Here is a 23,228-nt window from a genome sequence, read left to right as displayed (position 1 = left end):
CCCAAAATCAAAATTTTAAACCAATAGAATATTGGGAAAATGTTCAATATTCTAGGCTCAAAGTGCCAGACTCTAATCAGTTAAAGAGCAACTGTTAGCCATACAATGCCATGAAAAAAAGAAAACCTAAGCCAGTAGATAATTACTTGCTCTACTTACATTACAGATGTATTGCACTGTCCACGATTTCATTTAGATTTTAAAATCCAGACACTCATGCTCCCGGTAGGGGCCATCTTGGATCCCATAGGCTAAAGTATTCCCCCTTGACACCCCATCTCCTTCCCGCACTATTATAGAGCAGAGCGGGGAAGGATAAAAGCAGTGCACACTGACTCACCTACTAATGGTTCCAAGTGCTAGAGTTCCCATCTATAATCTTTGCACTACCACCAGCTCCGTATGTATATTTATGTTGTCTCCATCAGAAGTACGTCCTGCACTATCTCCTGATATCATCCAGTAAACGTTTATCTTGTGTAGTGGGTTCTGGTAGTACTCTTATCTACCCGGCCTCAGTCTCTATACCTTGCGCATTAAGGCCTGGGTGTAACCGAAGTCAGGTAGACTTTGCTCTGTCTTCTGTTCAAGCGGGGACCCGCCATACAGGGTGAAAACTGTGGTGTTTGGGGTATAGAGGCTGAAGGAAGAAGAAGGATCTGCCAGGCCTTATAGCCTTATAGCCATATTAAGTGTGAACATGGACAAGGACTTCGATAATGTTAATATACAATGGTTATATAAAGTGTTGGACTGTATGGGGATTTGTTGGGATTCCGCCGTTTCTGTACCAGCGGTCTGGTGAAAATGACTTTGGTGAAAAATCACAAACAGCGCTGGTTGTAGTAAGTGTAGAAAGAAATAAAAAAGACAAAGAAAGAAGGGAGAAGGAGGGAAGAGTATAGCCAAGGGTAGAAATATTATCCTGGGAGCTGGGAGACCATTATCCCTTATGAATGGGTACAGTGGTGTTTACTAACCGAGATTTGGAAGGAAACCAAAAATGTATGCCTTTTGCCCACAGTTTACATTAAATCCTGATGTAATTTCTGACCTTTACTTTTTTTTTCTTTTCTCCTCCAATCGCTTAGTCTTGCTTGTAAATACAAGTGAGCAGAGGATTATGTTTCAGCTATGCAGCTAGGCATGGAAATAAAGGGAAGAGGAGGAATATATTATAGATAAAAAGACCCCCCAGCATGCAACTGTTTGGCACTGACTATTAAAGGGCCAGTGCTCCTTAAGTATGTGATAACACCAAATCATAACAGCAGAAAATGTTTTGCAAGTTTTGAATGCAGGATTAGCATCTTTATCATTTAATACACTGAGACCAGTTGCTGTTGAAATTTGATTTTTATGGTGACAATTCCGCTTTAACATAGGTGGAGACTCTTGCTGTGGGGCTCCTGGCGCTGGGCCTGAAGAAGGGGGACTGCCTTGGCATGTGGGGGCCCAACAGCTATGAGTGGATCCTTATGCAATATGCCACAGCTCAAGCCGGGATCATTCTAGTGAGTGTGTCTTACCTTGTTTTATTTATTACACTGCACTAAAGAGAACCAGTCACACGTACTCATGTAACAGCCAGAATCGCTGATCTGGAAATGATTAACCAGAAATGTTTTACCAGCCAGGAACAGCTTGTTTTCCTGTTACTGTAATTTATGTGTTTTTGTCATATTTCACTTCAGCCAGGCTGTAAGGACCCCAATAAGGGCATCTGTTGCAGTGCCTGAGTTCATTACTTGTATCTGAATTCTCACTCTGTTCATGTAACGATCGGTGTCAGCACACAGAGAGAATCTGATCATTGGTGATCTGCAGTATCACCAAGAATACAGATATATACCTGATTATGGATGATCTGCAGAATCACCAATAATACAGATATGACTAACCTCTGGACACCTGTATATAGTGTGAGTGTTTAGGTGCAACAGTAATGACTTTGAGTGAGACCACTCAAGGAGCAGGTGGTCTTTGGCAGTATAGGCAATGCTGCCTTCTGGGCAGCCTGAGACCTCCAAAGGGGTGGAGTCCCAGGCTGAAGGTAGGAAGGACCTGTGAGTGAGTGACACCTGGAAGGTGGATGTCACTAGCAGGTCTGGAGACTATCTCTTAAGGGGAGAGATAGCTCTCGAGGTCGGGCAAGCCAGGTCGGCAACACACGGACAGGCAAGGTACAAAGACAGAAGGCTGATTTGGTATCCAAAGGCAGGCACGGTTTGGCAACGGAATATCAGATATGCAAGGTACTGAATCAGAGATCAGAGGAGTAGTCAGGAAAGCAATAAGTCATAACCGATAACAAACAATGCCTAGTCTAGGTGTAAGGTCCTTGGTCTCTACACCCTGGAACTAGTCTGATATATAACAGAATGATAACACAAGTTCCCTAGTCTGGGTGTGAGGTCCGTGGTCTCTACACCCTGGAACTGGTCTAAGGAATAACACAGATGATATACAGTATTCCTAGTCTGGGGTGTGAGGTCCGTGGTCTCTACACCCTGGAACTGGTCTAAAGAATAACACAGATAATAATACAGTGAACTGGCTAAGTGTGGATTCCCAGGTCCTCCTGGTTCCACCGCACTGAAGGATCTGACTAAGGTCTGAGTGCTAACACATAGGCATTAGCAACGGCAGACAACCAGCAACTGAACAGCAAGAGATATATATAGCAAAGCGATTCACAGCGCCGCCCAGCTCCTATCAACCAATCACCTACTGAGCTGGGATCAGCTGACCGCCCAGATCAGCTGATCCCTCTCCTCTTGGCATAAAGAGCCTGTCTTGCGGCGCGCGCGTAGCTCTCCACCTGTGTGCACTACTAGGTCCAGAAAAACTAGACGCATGTTGCTGCAGGGAAACCGCCACCTGGCTGTAATCCAGCCAGGTGGCGGGCCAATACACATGCGCTGCTGCGCAGTCCCAGCCGCGTAAACCCCCAGTCGCACTCCAGTGGCCGGGAGCATTCTGCACAAGCACACGTACTGTATTAAAGAGAACCTGTAATGAAAAAAAAGTTCCCCTGGGGGGTACTCCGCTCGGGAGGGGGAAGCCTCAGGATCCCAATGAGGCTTCCCCCACTCCTGTAGCTGCAGGCAGTCCAGCGCTGGCTCCCCCGAAGCGTCTCGGATTCCTCGGCAAGCCTGATAAGCGCTTAGTACCCCCCAGGGGAGTTTTTTTTTTATACAGAGTCTCTTTAACCACTTGATGACCACAGTGGTAAACCCCACTAAAGACCTGGCTAATTATTACTAAAATGGCCACTGCAGCTTTAAGGCCAAGCTGCAGGGCCGCACAACACAGTACACGAGTGATTCCCCCCACCAACAGAGCTCTCTGTTGGTGGGGTCTGATCGCCCCCCAGTTTTTTTTTTTAATTTGTTACCTTTTTAAAAATATTTTTTACTATTTCATTAATTTTTTTTTTTAAATCCCTCCCTCCCCCCAGTCGGCCAATCAGGCGATCGGCTGTCATAGGCTTCTGCTCTCTTGTCCCCCAGGGGGAAAGGCTTGTCACACGGCTGTCCCCAGTGCAGCGCTGGTGCTGATTGCAGCGCTGCACTGTGTAAATAGACGGCGATCACGCCGTCTAACAGTCTCTCCGCTCGGAGACTGAAGAGGCGGCGGAGCTACGCATCCTGCACACGATCTCCTTCACTAGCCGGCTCCAGGACCTGACTCCAGGACCTGACTCCAATTGGCATTAGGCGGTCCTTGTGCTGCCGCCACGGCCACGCCCATTGGCGTGGAGCGGTCTTTGAGTAGTTAAGCTACAATCGGTAGCTGAGCCCCTTGTACCGTACCCGACCCACAGAAACTGCTCCATCATTCCCAGTGCTGCTGTCTCTCCTCCCCCTCCATAGAGAGAGTACTGCATTGCAAGTGTTGCCTAGAGACCCATCTGTACAGTACTGACACCCGCAGGATGGAGTTTGATCGTGGCCTGCAAAAAACACATTGAAGAAATTCTGTGTGTGTCCAGACCTTTAGATAGAAAAACTAGACTTGGATAAGCACCATACAACATGCATATTCATTTATTTATATATATATATATATATATATATATATATATATATATATATATATATATATATATATATATATATATATATATATATATATATATATATATATATATATATATATATATATATATATATAGTTACCTTAGGGACTGAACTTTTTTTTTTTAATATGTATGGCAAGAGGGTATATTACTGTTACTGTTTAAATTGTGGGATGGTAATTTGTGATGGATGGACCACTGAAAAATTATTTCCAAATAAAATATTAGTGCCATACATTGTACTGAGGAAAAATTTTAAAAGGTGCAATAACTGGGACAAATGGGCAAATAAAATGTGTGGGTTTTAATTATGGTAGAATGTATTATATTTAAATTTATAATGGCCGAAAAACTGAGAAATATTTTTTTCCCATTTTTTTTACTTTTCAGTCCACAGAACACCACCACAAAAGTTTTGGAATAGTGTTCTGTGGACTGATGAAACAAAATTAGAACTGTTTGGGCATATGGATCAACGCTATGTTTGAAGGAGGAAGAACAAGGCTTATGAAGAAAATAACACCTTGCCTACTGTGCATGGTGGGGGGGTCAATCATGCTTTGGGGCTGATTTGCTTCTACAGGTACAGGGAAGCTTCAGCGTGTGCAAGGTACCATGAATTCTCTTCAATACCAGGAGATATTGGAAGAAAATGGGATGCAATCCGTCACAAACCTGAGGCTTGGGAGACATTGGCCCTTTCAACAGGACAATGATCCCAAGCATACCTCCAAGTCCACTAGAGCATGTTTGCAGATTAAAGGGTGGAACATTTTGGAGTGGCATCGCAGTCACCAGACTTAAATCTGATTGAGAACCTCTGGTGGGACTTGAAGAAAGCAGTTGCAGCGCGCAAGCCTAAGAATGTGACTGAACTGGAGGCTTTTACCCATGAAGAATGGTCTAAGATACCCGTAGATCGCTGCAAGACACCTGTGTCAAGCTATGTTTCATGTTTAAAAGCTGTTATAACTGGAAAAGGATGTTGTACTAAGTACTAAGAATGAATGTCACTTGGGGGTTGAATAAAACTGATAATGATGTGAGCATAGAAAAGACATTTGTGGTTATTTCATTATAAATTCTATGTTATATTTGTCTGACTTACAAGTGCCTCTTTGATTTAATTGTAAACAAGATGACTGAAATGATCAAAATCGATGTCAACCTGGCTAAAACACTCAATTTCAATAATTTTGAACCCACTGTATAGTGTGTGGTTGTTTGAGGAGATTGTACTATTGTATAATTTACTTTTCACTACTATTATAACTAGTGACCTAAGCCCTTTTAAAAAGGGGCTCTAGGTCTGTCACTGACGCGCGCGTGCACACCTGCCTGATACACACGTGCACCCGACCACCATGCACCCGCCCGCCCGCCTCGCATGCACCCGTCCCACCCGCCTCGCATGCACCCGTCCCACCCCCTGGTCCATCCTGCATCCTGTCCCAATAGCTGTCAGTGCAGGATATGCACAGTAGCGCAAAGGCACTGACACAGGGACAGGACGCAGGGACACTTGCCTTTTATTAGGTAGGATACTTGCATTTTGGATATCACCAGCCCTTATCACTTGTTTTAAATGTTTATATTGTTTGTAGTTTTCTCAATAAAGATTATTCATTTTTGCTAACAGGGTGATGCTGTTTATGGAATATTCTTGTGGTTTTGGAAATATAGACCTTTAGGCCCGGTTCACACTTGCGGTGGCCCTCCGGAATCGCCGTGCCGGAGCCGCACCGCTTGCAGAACGGACGGAACGGACGCACGGCATAGCAATGAAAGCCTATGCGTCCGTTCACATGCGTCCGTTCTGCCGAACCGGAGCCGGACCGGATCCGGGCCGGATCCGGACTCCGGCCTCCGTTCCAACATGCGCTATTTTTTCATCCGGCTCCTCCGGCAGCCGTATCCGGGGCGGAGCCGGACTGCACCATCCGGCCAATACAAACCAATGGGAACCGGAGAGCGCACAACACACTGGCTGAGAAATCCGGATGTTCTACCCCACTTCCTATGGGGATTGTTGCGGCGATATTGAATGGGGACACATGGGCAAGCATTTTGGAGTGGAGCAGCACAGCTGGATCCGGATCCGGAGATGTTGGCAGCATGTCGCAGGTGGAGGTGAGTGCTAAACAGCAGAGGGCCTGATTCCACAGGTCCCCCTTCTGCTGACCTCCCAGACCCCAACATTTTTTTTGTTTTTAACGTTACTTTTGCCAAACGGATCCGGATCGCATCCTGATGGACACCTGATGCAACCTGACCGGATCCGGATCGGATCCGGATCAGAACCGTACGGTTCCGATCCGGATCCGGTCCGGATCCGGTCAGGTCATCCGGTCCGTTTGGCAAACAACCGCAAGTGTGAATGGGGCCTTAGATAGTCTGCTATGCTGTACTCCTACCAATCCTCATCTTTGTGTTTAACAAACCTCTGTTTTCTACAGGTGTCCGTCAATCCAGCATACCAAGCGTCAGAATTGGAGTATGTACTCAAGAAGGTATGATAGACAAGGTGCCTCTCTCCAGATTCTGCTCTTTCCATTATTTACCTATCAAAAGGGACATTTATAGGTGGAACCCTCTGTGTAATATGTTTCGAGACATCCGCAAAGAATGAGATATGAAGGGGTCTCCAGTTACTGTAACAGAGATGAGAGGCTTGATTTACAAACATTGGAGAATAATGATTGTTATAACAAACCTAAACTAGATTCTTAAAAAGTGTCAGCTAGTATCAGAAGTTACCATCTCGCATAATAATGTAATATCCAGTTCAGTATGTAAGCATCTACTAACACAAAACAAAATGTAGCAGAACAACATTAAAACAGTTAAACACAGCACTTTGTTCTTCAGTGGTCAGCTTTCTGCTCCAGTGGACAGCTTCCTGCTCCAGTGGGCAACTTCTAGCCACATCCAAGAGGTGATAACATTATTTTTTGTTTACTGTCCTTTGTTAGATACATTTAGTAAACCTTAGCGCTGAAACTGAGCTGTACTGATCTGAGAAGCAGAAAGAGCCAAAAAATTATGACTACATAGATTTTAATATATAAATACAGCAGCCATGCAATAAATGCAATGCCAGCTTTCAGAGCAGATATACTGTGCTTTAGAAATTTGTAAACAGACAATATTACTTGCGCACAAAAGCAAATATGATAGCTGTATGGGGAATAAAAAGTAGGAGAACACATTTTTGTTTAATGTTATGTCAGAGTTTTATCCCACTTTAAATCTAGGTTTACTTGATCACGTGTAATTTTTCCAATGGAGTGGTCTAATATTGTATTAACCCTCCTGGCGGTTTGCTAAAAAATCGCCAGGGGGCAGCAAATCTTTTTTTTTTTAATTTTTTTTTTTTTCATGTAGCGAGACAAAGTCTCGCTACATAATAGCCGCTGCTCAGCGGCATCCCCCCAGCCCCTCCGATCGCCGCCGGCGATCAGGAGATCCCGTTCAAAGAACGGGATCTCCTGAAGGGGTTCCCCCGTCGCCATGGCGACGGGGCGGGATGACGTCACCGACGTCATCGACGTCGTGACGGCAAAGGGGATTCCTATCCACCCCATAGAGCTGCCTGGCGCTGATTGGCCAGGCAGCGCACGGGGTCTGGGGGGGGGGGGGGGCGGCGCGACAGATAGCGGCGGATCGGCGGGTAGCGGCGGCGATCGGGCACTGCACGCAGCTAGCAAAGTGCTAGCTGCGTGCAGCAAAAAAAAAATTATGCAAATCGGCCCAGCGGGGCCTGAGCGGTGCCTTCCGGCGGCATAGCCCGAGCTCAGCTCGGGCTTACCGCCAGGAAGGTTAAAGCAAGACTGAAGAGAAAAATATAAATAAAAAACAGATATTCACCTAAGGAGAGGGAAGGTTCTGGGTCCTATAGAGCCTTCTCGTTCTCCTCCCGGTGTCCTTGGTCCCCTGCAAACGCCTTCATTTTGAATCTCCCACCGCAGAAGACTTCGGCAGTCTTTGGAAGCACTCGGGCCCCCGAAGATGGGTGGCTCTGTACTGCTCACAGGCGGGTGCCCGAGAGAGGGTGCTCGTGCATGCACAGTATGAAGCGGCCCATCTTCAGAGGCCTGAGTGCTTCCGAAGACTGCTGAAACCAGCCCAAGCTGGAAGAGATCAGTCTACGTCCGAAAGGCCGTAAACTGCTAATGGAGGAGCCTGCGGGGGAAGCGGAGACCATCAGGAGATTGGAAGGGCTCTGTAGGACCCAGAGCCTTCCCTCTCCTTAGGTAAGTATCTGTTTTTTTATATTTAAAATGCTTCAGACTCCCTTTAAGCATAGTTTGGATTTAAGTAAGTTTCCTGTGTGTTTTTGTTTGTGTAGCTTCCTAATTTGCGGTTTCAGTTCTTATCGTTCTCTTCCGTGTTCCTCCTTCAGGTTGGCTGCTCTGCCCTCGTATTCCCAGACCAGTTAAAAACCCAGAGATACTATGACATTCTTAGGAAGGTTTGTCCAGAGATTGATCATTCACCAGCAGGGGGCATCAGAAGCAAGGCGTAAGTGTGCTCTGTTTAGACTTCTGAAAAGAGAAAAAGGGAAACAGAGAGATCAATACAGTGTGGTATGTAGATTAATGGAGATAATGTCAAACTGCAAGAAATTAAGTTATATTTACAAACCAGGGTTACCTCAAAGGCATCTACCATGCAAGCCAATAGGGAAAAAAAACTCGATTTCACCTGGGTTAAAGCAATCCTGAGCTTAAAGCAGTCCTATAGAGCCTTCCTGCTCCACTCACAGTCCCCTCATTCCAGCGCTGTCACCAACGTTTAAATCTCTCACCGGGGAAGCCTGCGGAAGTCTTTGGCAGCCCGACTGCTTCGAATAGAGGGGCAGCTCTGTACTGCGCAAGTGCCTTAAAGGAGTTATAAGGTAAAATTAGTAAAATGAGCTTTCCTCACCTGGGGCTTTCTCCAGCCCCTTGCTGCAGACTGTCCTATGCCAACCGCTCTGCTCCCCGCCGCTGTCCCCGCAAGGGATGATGGGCCGCTACCCCTAGTGGGCAACGGACTACTTTCAGCTGCCTAGTAGCCACCAGGTCGCGACCCCCAGGATTGCCCCACCGGAGGCAGAAAGAACAACTGAGTCTGATGTGAGAGGCTGGAAGCGTATCCGAGGAGACAGGCACAAGTCGAGGCAGGCGGCAGACAGGCGTAAATGGTAATCAGGCACAAGTCGAGGCAGGCGGCAGACAGGCGTAAACGGTAATCAGGCACAGGTCGAGGCAGGCGGCAGACAGAGAGTGAACAAGAACAAGCCGAGGTCAGGTACCGGAGGATCACAATAGCAAGTATAACAGGTGAACACCAACTAGCTGTAACGAAGCAACAGCACTGAATGGTTGCAACCAGGGGCCTTAAATACAGTTTTTTTTAATCTGGCGCCAGATTACGCGTCAACACGTACGCGCATGCGCGTTAGTGCATACGCGCATGCGCTTTAGACGCGTACTTATTTCCGCGTGCACGCGTACACCATGACGGCTTACCCGGAAGTTGCTGCAATACATAACAGACAGGGCACGCGCGCGTGAGGACAGGACGGCGAGGACGGGAAGCAGGACGCTGAGGACGGTAACAGGAGCACTCGGGCTTCTGAAGACTTCCCGAAGCATCCTGTGGCGCGCACACAGCCATATTCGACCTATCGGTCAAATACTGCTAACAGGAGTGCCAGCGATGGAACTAGGGGGCTGTGAGGGGAACGGGAAGGCTTTCCAGGACCAAGAGCCTTCCCTCTCTCCATAGGTGATTATCTGTTGTTGTTTTTGTTTTTTGTTTTAAATTGCTTCAGCATTGCTTTAAGAAGTCGTTCGCTGTAGCAGAGGGAAAAGGAATAATCAAGGGTGGACAAGTTGAGAGGCGCTAACAAGTATAAAATACATTAAAAACCGTTTAAAAGGAAATAGTGGTGGACTTGGTTAAGAATGAAAAACATTGTAAGTGTATCTAAAAAAAACTACTTTATTAAACAAATTTTACTTCAATTGCGATGCATTTAGCAAGTTGCACCGGTGCCCTCATGCAAAAGCAGGGAAATGTATGGAATGTTTTATGCCACCCAGATGCTGCCCACTTTGCCTGAGGAAGCCGGAGCATCCTGCGAAACGTGTTGCAATTGGAGTACAAGTTGCTTGCTATAATCGCCTTACTGATATTCCTACTTTTGATGGTAAGTCTACCACTACCTCCTTTTTAAACAGTTTTAGGCTGCTTTCACAGTGGGGCGTTACAGGCGCACATTAGAGCAGCCTGTAACGCACCCCACCGCACAGCAATGAAAAATCAATGGGCTGTTCACAGTGCCCACGTTGCGTTACATTGTAACGCTGCGCCATAACACAAAGTACTGCATGCAGTACTTTACACGCGGCAGAGCCGCGTTAGATTGCTTGCACATGCTCAGTAATGTTGGGGAGGAGCGGAGAGCGGCCGGGCACATGGCTAATATTCACTGCACTCAGTGACGTGCAGTGTTTACTTCCTGGAGCGGCCGCTCTGTGCGGCGATTGGCCGGACGGGACCACGTGATGCCGCATGCGTCCAAGAGTACGCATCACGGCATCACGGACGCCAGAGTGAGCTGCACAACGCGGCTCACTCCTACGTCCACACCAGAGAGCACCAGGCGTTGCGTTAGGGGCACGTTATGTGACCATAATGTCCCCTAAAACGCAACGTCCTGGTGTGAAACCATTTTATTCGTGTTTGCGCCTCTAAGCTTTTGCTTCCCTTATGTTTATTTTCCCTTTTGTACTTCCGATCCTCTCACTCGGCAGAGTCCCGGATCTGCGGATTGCCATTATTCTGGACAAGAAGTACCCCGGAGCCTTCCTGTTCCAGGAGGTGATGGAAGCCGGGGACTCCCAGCATGTTAAACAGCTGCACGACTTGCAGAGGAGTGTTTCCTGTGATGACCCCATCAATATCCAGTTCACTTCTGTAAGTTGTCTTGACAACAGAAAAAGAGAAAAAAAAATCCCAAGTACACTTTATGTCAAAAACTTTTAGAAATGCCACTTTTCAATGTCTGAAAGCTTACAATCTGTCAGAGCCGCTCATGTGGATAGAAATCCACCTCTACATTTGGTCTCTTCCACGAGCAAAACTTCTAACAGCCATTAGGCAGGGATCACACTTACCATATTTGTGAGCCTTTTTCCACAATGGGAAAACACACTAGTGCTAAAGGCCTTGTAAGTCATTTTCATATGAGAGATAAAAGTGAAACCGTACCCATTCATTGATCTAAGTCTCCGTGTCAATGGAAGCAGACGTCCATGAGACGACGCCACCATTCACAAAGACCGTCCAGGCATCACTTCCTCTTTGCGTAGTAATACAATGTGATAAGGAAGTCAGCTACGAGACCAAATAGTGGCATTACATCTACATTTTTTTTCTGTACAATAAAATACCTATTTTTACCTTATTTTAAATTAACACCTGACCTCCCACACTCCCCAATCTGTACCCCCAAAAATGTTTTATAAAATACATAAATAGTTAGTTGCCTTAGGAACTGAACTTTTTAATATGTATGTCAAAAGGGTATACTACTATCCTATATAATAGGCAACTATCCCGGCGCACAGCAGAGACAGTTGTCTCTGTGTAGCTGGGTCCGTGCTTTTGCTACTGCGCAAATCCAGCGCACTGTGCTACTGCACAGACCCAGCCTCACACAGACAGGAGGGCGGCCGAGTGTGCACGTGTGCGCTTGTACGGCGGATGCGCGTGTGTGCGTGCGACGGGTGCACACGACTGGAGCGCACGGCGGGTGCGTGCGTGCGCACTAACAGGCGGCAGGGAATCACAAACCTAGAGCTTGTTTTTAAATGGGCTAAGGTCTGCTAGTTACTTTATAAATTATGGGCTTGTAATAGGGATGGACCCAAAAATGAAAAAAATGCAGCTTTATTTCCAAATAAAATATTGGCGACATACATTGTACTAGGGAAAAATTTTAAACGTTGCAATAACCGGGACAAATGGGCAAATAAAATGTGCGGGCTTTAATAATGTTAGCATATATTATTTTAAAACTATAATGGCTGAAACTGAGAAATAATACATTTTTTCCATTTTTTTTCTTATTATTCCCATTAAAACGCAGTTAGAGTAAAATAATTCAAAGCAAGAAGTACCCCCCAAAGAAAACCTAATTGGTAGTGAATAAAACAAGATATAGATTGTTTCTTTGTGATTAGTAATAAAGTTATAGGCAAATGAATGGAAGGAGCGCTGACAGGTGAAAATTGCTCTGGTTTTTGAAGGGGAAAAACCCTTGGAGGTGAAGTGGTTAAACAAATACTGTCAGGAAATCTGAATTTAAGTCTTCCTGCGGGCGTGTTTGAATTTGCCGCCAAGGTTTCTCCTTGGTCCAACTTAATGAAGCCTTATCAGGAGATTTGTATATCCTGATGCCGATCAGTTGCCGGTGGTGAATTAATGGTTGCAGGTTCTTCTTTTTTGGTAGACAGATTGGTAGGGGGTCATTATTGACCCTCACTGGTCATCCTTGACCATATGGCTGCCCCTTATTAAAAAAAAAAAAACTTTGCTGGGTACAACTTTCTTTTGTTAATGCAGAAGGTATTTACAGGGCCGGATATCTGGAAGGCCACAAAGGCCCAGACCATGGGGGCTGCAGGCCAAGGAGGCACCTGGATATGGTAGAGGGGCCATTGATGACGCGTCATTAGAAGCTGGCACTAGAGAAAGCCGCACACAGAAGCCGGAGGTCTGCAGTCCACGCGGGCATGACGGATGAGGTAAACAGCTGCCGCTAAACAAGGGGGCCAGACAATACAAGGGGGGGGGGGCGGAAACAAACGCGGGGGAGCCACGGACACATTCGGGAGACAGGAGAACCATAGCGGGGACCTAAGAGACAGGAGGAGACATGGTGGGGGTTACAAAAGGACCATGGGGGAGACAGGAGGATACATGGAAGTGAAAGGAGGACCATGGGGGAACATAAGAGACAGGAGGAGACATGGTGGGGGAGACAGGAGGATACATGGAAGTGACAGGAGGACCATGGGGGCAACATAAGAGACAGGAGGAGACATGGTGGGGGTGACAGGAATATGCATGGGAGTGACAGGAGGACCATGGGGGGCAAATAAGAGACAGGAGGAGACATGGTGGGGGTGACAGGAGGACACATGGGGCAGACATGTGGACACATGGGGGAGACATGGGGACACAGAAAGACACATGGGGCAGACATGGAGGATACATGGGGGACACAGGAGGATACCATTTGAGGGATAACATGTACAAGTCGCTCCTGGAATATGGACGCACCAGGATTAGTATTATTTTTTTCCCTGGTCTTTGCCCTCTAAACCTAGGTGCGTCTTATATTCCGGAGCGTCTTATACGGCGGAAAATATGGTAAGTTACACTAGTTATGTTAATTAAAATAGATAGGGGTACTTAAGTATTATCCTGTCTGGAAAGTTTGGCAGCTTTTTGTTAAAGTTCTGTTTGATCCCCTAGCCAGATCTAACCATTTTTGGAAAGCTGAAAGTCCCGGCTTTCCTTTGCACTGGGTCCCGAGTCAATGCGATGCCCCAATTCCAAGTTGGGAGGGTTTGGGGGATGGGTGTCCCCTGCACTTTGCTGCAGAGACCACAGTGGAATTGAGTCTCCTGCCCATGCCAGTAAGACAGAGAGGAGACGAGGGTGCATGGCTGCACTGCTCCTTCATCTGTAATGAGATACCCAGGGCACTTGACATACATTTTGAAGACACAGATTTATGCTGCGAAGGAAGAAGAATTCCTACCGGGTGTGCTGCTTATCATCATGTCAGGTTCATCCCGTACTTCTGTAATTGCACTTTCTGCAGCCAAATTCAGGTGACACCCCTCCTTCAAAACCACATAACTTGGGAATTGAGCATCATACCGACTCGGGACCCAGTGCAACAGAAACCTGGGACCTTCAGCTTTCCAAAAATGGTCAGATCTTCCTGGGGGAGCAAACAAAACTTTAACAAAATGCTGCCAAACTTTCCAGATGGGATAATATGTAAGTACCTAGATAGGTAATATAATCTCTTACCCACCCTGTTTTAAAAGAACAGGCAAATGTTTGTGATTTCATGAGGGCAGCCATCTTTTTGGTTGAAAGGAGGTGACAAGGGAGCATTAGACAAAGTTTCAACTGTCCTGTGTCCTGATCACTCCTCCCAGTTGCTAGGCAACTAGAACAACAACATCAGAAATCCCATCATGCTTTGCACAGTATCAGGGGAAAAATGCCGGAGCAGTTTTCTTTGATGGGGCGGAGCTTAGCTTCTGATGCTGTACATGGATGATACGCATGGGAGAGTGGGCTGCACATGGAATGGGAGGGGGACTGCTGTACATGGATGATACACATGGGAGAGTGGGCTGCACATGAAAGGGAAGCCACTTGGCCTAGGCACACAAAAAGTATAAATCCGTGCTTAGGGATTTTCAAATATCTAGTTTTGCATAAGCAAGAAGAAACTCCCATAATGCATTGCTGCAGATATGTGAGTAAATGGGTACATTTTGCAAATGGTAAATTTTGTGACGTTACTGTCATTATGTTGGCGTTTTAGGGAACAACTGGACGTCCCAAAGGAGCCACTCTGAGCCATCATAACGTGGTAAACAATGCGGCTCTTGTAGGGAGGAGGTTGGATTTCCATTGGAGGAAGGTTAGTATAACTGCAAGGTTTCCATGTTACGATGCCAGAAAACTAGACCTGATCTATTTCTTTCTTGTTCCCCAAGGGAGTTCGCATAGCCCTTCCTGTCCCGCTGTACCACTGCCTGGGCTCTGTGGTTGGCAGCCTCATGATGGCAGTACTTGGTCCAACCATAGTCTTCCCATCACCGTCTTATGAAGCCCGAGCTGTGTTGGAGGCAGTTTCAAAGGAGAAGTATGTGCGAGACTCAGTATTTCATCTGGGGCCAATATGGCGGACATAACAGCGGTTTTGCAGCTTAAGCACATCAGCCATACTGGAATATTTTATATACTGATGTTGCTTTATAGCCCTAAATGTCCAAGATTCAAGCACTTCCATGACCGCTCCCAAGGTGCGCCGGGGGGGGGGGGGGAAGCAGCCAGGACGGAGGAAGGCAGCGGTTGAGGAGGGTCACCCCCCCTCCCTCACCTGGGTCCCCCATCCCCACTTCCCCTCCAGCATTCCACCTCTCGCCGCTTGACTTCCTGCAATGCTACCCACTATACTTTGGAGGGCGGCATTGCAGGAAGCAGGGGCGTAACAATAGACCCTGCAAGGGATGCAGCTGCAGGGGGGCCCAGGAGCCACAGGGGGCCCTGTCCTGAGAGACTGGTGGCAAGGAGAGAAAAAAACTTTCTGCTCTCTGCACAACCGTTCTAATAACTGCATCTGCTCAGCCATTGATAAGGAATCAAAAGTTTTGCAGACAAAGATTTGTAGACAGTTCCTATTCAGCATTCAGCAGGGTCATGCGTACAGGGCTGCTGTACCCCCAGCCTTTCTACCCCTGCCCAAGTGCTATGTCCTCTAGTGATGCTTAAGGAAAGAAAGCACTTTCTGCTCTCTGCACAATTGTTCTAATGACTGGTTCGGTAGGAGGGGGCCCTATTCAAAGTTTTGCAGGGGGGGGGGGGGGGGCAGTGATTTCTAGTTATGCCCCTGGCAGGAAATAAAGTAAGGAGGTAATGGCTTCCGCGCTCGCTGCCTACATACAATATAACAACTTTTGTGCAAATAGCTGGAGGGGGAGCGGGGACGGGGGACCCAGATGAGGGAGGGGGTGACCCCCCCCCCTCCCTGCCGAGGGCTGCCCCCCCGCCCCGTCCTGGCTGCTACCCCCTCCAGCATGGCGGCCCCCTCCTCACCCACAGGCTGGGACACAGAAAACAGATCCGTTTCTGTGTACAAAGCTGCCTGTGTAGAGGGGGGTCCATTTCCCTATTGATTTTCACTACCCCTCCGTGTATTCGGGATCCATGAAAATCCTGCAAATCCGGACCATCCATTCATGTTTTCAAAACTGATCCCCCTGAATAGCAGAGATTCATGTTTTTTTTGTTTATTTTTATTTTTTTCAGTGAAAAGTGACTAGATTTTTAACATTGGTATCTGTGGCACCGGTTTTGATCCGGGCCAAAAACCGGAGCCAAAAACCAGAGCCACGGATATGTTTTTAGAGCAAGTGTGAACCTACTCTTACACACTCCTAGGCGTTCTGGTTCACCATGAGCTTGCTGAGTAATCTGTAACTCTAAAGGTGCGTACACACATGCGACTATAATCGTTTGAAACGATCGTTCCCCGATCCTTTCAAACGACGATCGTTTGAAAAAAAGCAGCCAACGACCATGAAGTCTAACAACTGACGAGCTAGATCGTTCAAAACGAATGATCTAGCTTGGCGGATTTTTCCCAACGACGATCGTTTGCAAAAGTAGTACATCGTTAGAAATGATCATTCGTACTAGGCTTGACATGCGCATTTCACTACTTCTCCATGGAACTTTTCATTTTTATGCGCAGGCGCAATAGTTACTTTTACGTGATGTAACGTTCGTTCAAACGATCTGATCGTTACACACCTTTTAAAACTGACTTTACTTAGGTCGTTCTTTCATCAATTAAAAGTTCGTTCGTCGTTGACAACGAACGATCGTTGTCGCATGTGTGTACGTAGCTTTAGTCCTACCCCAAAGAGCCAAATTAATCTATGCCATGCACTGATGAGGATCAACCAATCCGAAACAGGCTGTATGCATGTTGGATTATTGTGGCTCTGTAATATTAACAAGCTGACACATCATTGCATTCCAGCAGTTCTGGAGGTGAGTTTAGCTATCAAGGACAACAAAGGATGATTTGCATATTCAGCAGTGATGCACTGGGAGATATCTTATAGCTCACTCCAACCTGAATTATCACAAGTGCAGTAACGATGTGGCTGTTTTTGATAACATGTGTCGTCCTGGTCCTCCACAGATGCACAGCGATTTATGGGACCCCCACCATGTTTATTGATCTGTTGGCGCAACCGGACTTTGCATCTCACACCTCCAGCCTCACCAGTGGTAAGTCACTGACACGCCTCCTTTCCTGTGATGTCATCTGTTGGGGTGTGGTCTTTGGTGGGGGTCTTTACTGATTACAAAGGTGATTTGTGACTGACATCTGGAATGATGATGGGTGATCTGGTAAAGATAATAAAGCAAAATTTGACCTTTTTTAACTCTGTAGGTCAGTTCTGTACCTTATATGGATTTTCTCAAATACTATTCCAGGTGTTTACCTTGTTCTTGCATGCGCATACTAGAAGAAACTATTTGTCTTCCTTACAAGAAATGCTGCATGGGACTGTGAGCCTGTTGCAATGATTTAAAGAACCACTATTCTAAATTGTAAAATTTAAAATACATTTATAAATACTCAGGAACATAGGGGAAAAAATTCCACTGCATTTTTCTCTGGAGAACTGTTCTTATGTCACTTATAGCAGGAACATAGGGCAGTACAATTCTGACAGATCTGACAGGTTTTGAACTAGTCCATCTCCTCATAGGGGATTTTCAGATTTTTATTTTCAAAAGTGCTTATTTAACAAAATTTGCTTTGACAAACTACAAGATTGTAGTGCTTTTCTAAAGAATAAAGAAATAACTAAGAATCGACCATGAGGTGATAGACTAGTCCTAACTGTCAGAATCTTATTGACCACTATAAGTGACTGGAACATAGGAGAAAAATAGAAAAATAACTTATACTGCATTTTACTCTGGAGAAATGTACTTCTTATAACTAAGGCCTCAATTCACTAAGATCATGCTGGAGATAATAAGGCAAGAGAAAACTTCTCACCACACATCGATCAGTATGTTCAGTGTTTATTCACTAAAGAAGCTTGCCTAATAAAGGTGTAGAGATACGTTTTTACAGAGAGATTTATCTTATCACTTTAGTCCTTAAAGAGACTCTGAAGCGAGAATAAATCTCGCTTCAGAGCTCATAAATAGCAGGGGCATGTGTGCCCTTGCTAAAACGCCGCTATAGCGCGGCTTAACGGGGGTCCCTTCACCCCCAAAACGACCACTGCGACACTTGGTTGCAGATTTGGTCGTGATTTATTGCTTCCTGGAGGCAGGGCTAACGGCTGCAGCCCTGCCTCCAGTCGCGTCTGTCAGCGGCGCATCGCCGCCTCTCCCCCGCCCCTCTCAGTGAAGGAAGACTGAGAGGGGCGGGGGAGAGGCGGAGGTACGCGCTGACAGACCTGCGGCGGCTAGCCCTGCCCCAACCAGGAAGCGCTCCCCGGGTGTATCGAGGGGGATTTGGGGGTGAAGGGACCCCCGTTAAGCCGCGCGATAGCGGCGTTTTAGCAGGGGCACACGTGCCCCTGCTATTTATGAGGTCTGAAGCGAGATTTATTCTCGCTTCAGACTCTCTTTAAGGTGCATACACACGCACTACAGAAGCCAACGACGGGTCCGTCAGACCCACCCGCTGGGCGGACTTTCAGCAGACAGTAGTGCGTGTGTACGCACTGTCGGCAGAATGATAAGGCTGTTCCTGAACGATCCGCTGAGCACTGGTCGATTGCCACCAGATCGACCGGCAGATAGAGCCCTCTGTGATCGAATGTGATCAAAGAGGGATCTATTGGCTGCCTACACTGCCAAGAGATTTTGAATCGATTTCACTATGAAACCTATTCACAATCTGCGGAGCTGCCGCTGCCCCCCCCCCCCCCCCCCCCGCATACATTACCTGATCCAGCCGGTGCGAGTCCCCCGGTCTCCGCTGTCTCTTCTCCACTCTGGGCTCCAGGGCTCCAGCTTCACTTTACTTCCTGTCGGGGGAAGTTTAAACAGTAGAGGGCGCTCTATTGTTTAAACTTCCTGTCGGGACAGGAAGTGAAGCCAGCCAGAGCCCAGCGTGGAGAAGGGACAGCGGGGACACGCGCTGGCAGAATAGGTAATGTATTGCCTCTAGCGTCTGTCGTCGGACATTGAAACGCCGCTATCCATGCACTCCCGACCTGCCGGTGATCGAGCGAAATCTTCCGCGCGGACAGATCAATGGGAACGATCGATTTCAGACGGAAGCAGTTGCGCAACGATTTCACAGCAGATTCGATCACAGTAATCGAATCTGCTGTATATCAGTGGGATATCGTGTAAGTGTATGGGCCCCTTAAGTCTACGTACACACGTCTGATATTTCTGAATGACTCGTCATTCAAACCAGTCGTTGAAACAACGGTTTGGCATGTGTATGAACGATTGTTAGACTGATAGCAGCAGTTTTGCCTGATCCGCTTGGTGGATCCGTGGACTAACTGTCGTTCAAACAAAAGTTAGGTCCATACATGTGTGCAAACGACTTGTTGTTTGAAAGTCTATTAGTTTGACACTAAAAGACTTTCAAACAACAAGTCATTTGATCTGGTCAAGCGTTTTGTCGTCTGTGTTTACAAGGAGTCTGAACGACTTTTTGTTTGACGTTTGAACCGGACGTTTGAACGACTTGTCATTCAAACGGGCATAAAATCAGACGTGTGTATGCAGCTTAAGTTGCCTTCTCTCTAGTTATTTTCACTTGCAGTTAATTAACAGCCTGTCTTTAACTTTAGAATTCTGTAGTTATTTTAAGGATTAACCACTTGCCGACCGCGCACTCATAACGTGCATCGGCAAAATGGTAGCTGCAGGACCAGCGACGCAGACCTGCATCGCTGGCTGCACTCTAATTAATCAGGAAACAGCCGCTCGCGCGAGCGGCTGTTTCCTGTCATTTCACGGCGGGGGGCTCCGTGAATAGCCTGCGGGCTGCCGCTCGCAGGCTAAATGTAAACACAAGCGGAAATAAACCGCTTTGTTTACATTTTTACAACGCTGCTACAGTAGCAGCGTTGTACTAGATCAGCGATCCCCGGCCAATCAGCAGCCGGGGATCGCTGTCACATGACAGGCAGGAGCCTGTTAGAGGCTGCACAGGAAAGATCCGTTCCTGTCCAGCCTCCGATCTCCGGGGCAGGGAGGGAGGAGAGGGAGAAGGGGAATCCTGCAGTGAAGGTGGCTTTGAGGTGCCCCCCCACCCCCGCCACCCACAGCATGCAGGAGCGATCAGACCCCCCCAGCACATCATCCCCCTAGTGGGGAAAAAAGGGGGGCGATCTGCCTGTCATTTGATCTGTGCTGGGGGCTGTAGAGCCCACCCAGCACAGATCTGAAAAAACAGCGCTGGTCCTTAAGGGGGGGGGGGGGGGGTGTAAAGGCTAGGTCCTCAAGTGGTTAAATAGTTACTTTAGAGATCTCTCCAAGAATTTAACTTCATCCCAATCAGTAGCCCCTTTTCCCACGAGAAAGATTTTCTTTTTCTCAAACGGATGATCAGGGGGTTCTGTGTAGCTGATATTGTGATGAAACCCATCCCAAATGATGTCAGCGCCTCACAGCACTGAGGTACCGACATCACACTGTGGGAGCCTTGTTGCATTGTGAAAAATAACAGCTGTTTACAACTGCCCAAAAAGCAAGCAGCATCTCCTTCCAGTGACATCACCTGCCAGCAGTAAAAATGTCACCATGTGATAAATGTCAGAATTTAAATCAAGGAAAGGAAACATTTTACAATGAGCAAACACTGACTAAATAATTTATACATAATTATTGTAAAAATTAAGCACTTTTTTATTACATTATTTTCACTGGCAAAAGTAATGAAAATCGATGGGCGATGCTGAAGTACGAATACCTTCCTGACTGCCTAATGCCGATAGGCAGCCCCAGGACCGCCTAACGCCGAAAGGCGTCAGGTCCTGGGGAGGGGTTTTACAGGGGATAATGCGCGCGCATCCCCGCTTAAGTGACGGAGCTCTGCTCCGTCATCAGTCGCCCTGCGGCGATCACCACTAGCAGACTGTCTATTTACATTGTGCAGCACTGTGATTTACTGCAGTGCTGTACTGGGGACAGCTGTGTCACTCTGCTGTCCCCTGGAGAGGCTCCGATCGCGATCCCCTCTCATACGCTGATGCCTATGAGAGAGGATCGCTGTGATTGGCTGGCGGGGGGAAGGGGGATAAATAAAAATATATACAAAAAGAGAATTTTATTTAAAAAAAAAATACAAAGAAATGAATACAAAAATAAAATAAACATGGCAACAGCTATCAGAGCCCACCAACAGAAAGCTCAGTTGGTGGGCAGAAAGGGGGGGGGATTCACTTGTGTGCTGAGTTGTATGGCTCTGCAGTGAGCTATTAAAGCTGCCAAGCAATAAATTGTAAAAAATAGCCTGGTCACTAGCGGGGTGTAAGCCTGTGGTCCAGAACTGGTTAAATATGGTGGCGGCGTGCATGCATGGAGTGACACGATTACGATGGTGAAACCAGGGAGTCCAAGTGAAGTAGTTTCTGTCCGGCAGGGAGAGCATCAATGGATGAGGGAGTGCGGGGAGGCAGCGCTATGCAAATTACCCTGTTGGCCGACTCAGTCATGTGAATGCCATTTTGTGCGGTGCGATGGGGCGGAGCATCACACCACAAGCACAATGGTCAGGTGTAAAACCGGCCTCAAGCAGCATCAGGTGTGTAATGAGTGCAAAGAGGCATATCCCCCTCCCTTGTTGTCAGTAAAAAAAAAATCCTATGACTTGCCTGTTTGCTGACATTTTTTGAGTTTCCACACAGGGATGCTATGGAATGCGGAGTGACGATTTGCAACATAAGGGAAGAGAAGGAACACTTCAGAATCAGTGGGAACATTGTAGTGGTGTCTTGAAGCCATGCTGAGGGGGAGGCTTAGTAGGGGAGATCATTAGTAGGTCTCTGGCAGTAGCATAGCTTTATGAGCCCTGGAGAGTGTGTGAGTTTTACATTGAACCTCCTCAAGCGCTCATAATAATTGATATGGAGCACCAAAACCTGCCAAGGACAACCACAGTGTCAGATAGGTGTAGGCAGGGGAGGGGACAGCTGCAGTGTCAGAGAGGTGTAAGCAGGGGAGGGGACTGCTGCAGTGTCAGAGAGGTGTAAGCAGGGGAGGGGACTGCTGCAGTCAGAGAGGTGTAAGCAGGGGAGGGGACTGCTGCAGTCAGAGAGGTGTAAGCAGGGGAGGGGACAGCTGCAGTGTCAGAGAGGTGTAAGCAGGGGAGGGGACAGCTGCAGTGTCAGAGAGGTGTAAGCAGGGGAGGGGACAGCTGCAGTGTCAGAGAGGTGTAAGCAGGGGAGGGGACAGCTGCAGTGTCAGAGAGGTGTAAGCAGGGGAGGGGACAGCTGCAGTGTCAGAGAGGTGTAAGCAGGGGAGGGGACAGCTGCAGTGTCAGAGAGGTGTAAGCAGGGGAGGGGACAGCTGCAGTGTCAGAGAGGTGTAAGCAGGGGAGGGGACAGCTGCAGTGTCAGAGAGGTGTAAGCAGGGGAGGGGACAGCTGCAGTGTCAGAGAGGTGTAAGCAGGAGAGGGGACAGCTGCAGTCAGAGAGGTGTAAGCAGGGGAGGGGACTGCTGCAGTCAGAGAGGTGTAAGCAGGGGAGGGGACTGCTGCAGTGTCAGAGAGGTGTAAGCAGGGGAGGGGACAGCTGCAGTGTCAGAGGTGTAAGCAGGGGAGGGGACAGCTGCAGTGTCAGAGAGGTGTAGGCAGGGGAGGGGACAGCTGCAGTGTCAGAGAGGTGTAAGCAGGGGAGGGGACAGCTGCAGTCAGAGAGGTGTAAGCAGGGGAGGGGACTGCTGCAGTCAGAGAGGTGTAAGCAGGGGAGGGGACTGCTGCAGTCAGAGAGGTGTAAGCAGGGGAGGGGACTGCTGCAGTGTCAGAGAGGTGTAAGCAGGGGAGGGGACAGCTGCAGTGTCAGAGAGGTGTAAGCAGGGGAGGAGACAGCTGCAGTGTCAGAGAGGTGTAAGCAGGGGAGGAGACAGCTGCAGTGTCAGAGAAGTGTAAGCAGGGGAGGGGACAGCTGCAGTGTCAGAGAGGTGTAAGCAGGGGAGGGGACATCTGCAGTGTCAGAGAGGTGTAGGCTGGGGAGGAGAACAGTCTATTAACCTCCTTGCCGGTCTAAAAAATCCGGCAAGGAGGCAGCGCCGCACTTTTTTTAAATTCATTTTTTTTTTAAATCATGTAGCGAGCCCA

At 47.6% G+C, this 23,228-nt stretch overlaps 1 protein-coding gene across 1 annotated transcript in view; it reads left to right on the top strand.

Moving 5' to 3' along the window:
* Positions 1 to 23,228, top strand: part of LOC137542154 (medium-chain acyl-CoA ligase ACSF2, mitochondrial-like) — a 61,386-nt gene that overhangs the window by 25,553 nt on the left and 12,605 nt on the right. The window contains 7 exon segments of the mRNA XM_068263870.1: positions 1,386 to 1,514; positions 6,538 to 6,591; positions 8,484 to 8,602; positions 10,885 to 11,047; positions 14,706 to 14,804; positions 14,881 to 15,029; positions 17,097 to 17,185. Of these exon segments, the coding sequence (XP_068119971.1) occupies positions 1,386 to 1,514; positions 6,538 to 6,591; positions 8,484 to 8,602; positions 10,885 to 11,047; positions 14,706 to 14,804; positions 14,881 to 15,029; positions 17,097 to 17,185 (802 nt within the window).

The sequence above is a fragment of the Hyperolius riggenbachi genome, chromosome 12 (genome assembly GCF_040937935.1).
Source record: "Hyperolius riggenbachi isolate aHypRig1 chromosome 12, aHypRig1.pri, whole genome shotgun sequence".
In the NCBI taxonomy this organism is placed as follows: Eukaryota; Metazoa; Chordata; class Amphibia; order Anura; family Hyperoliidae; genus Hyperolius; species Hyperolius riggenbachi.
This window is presented reverse-complemented; position numbering and strand designations above follow the sequence as displayed.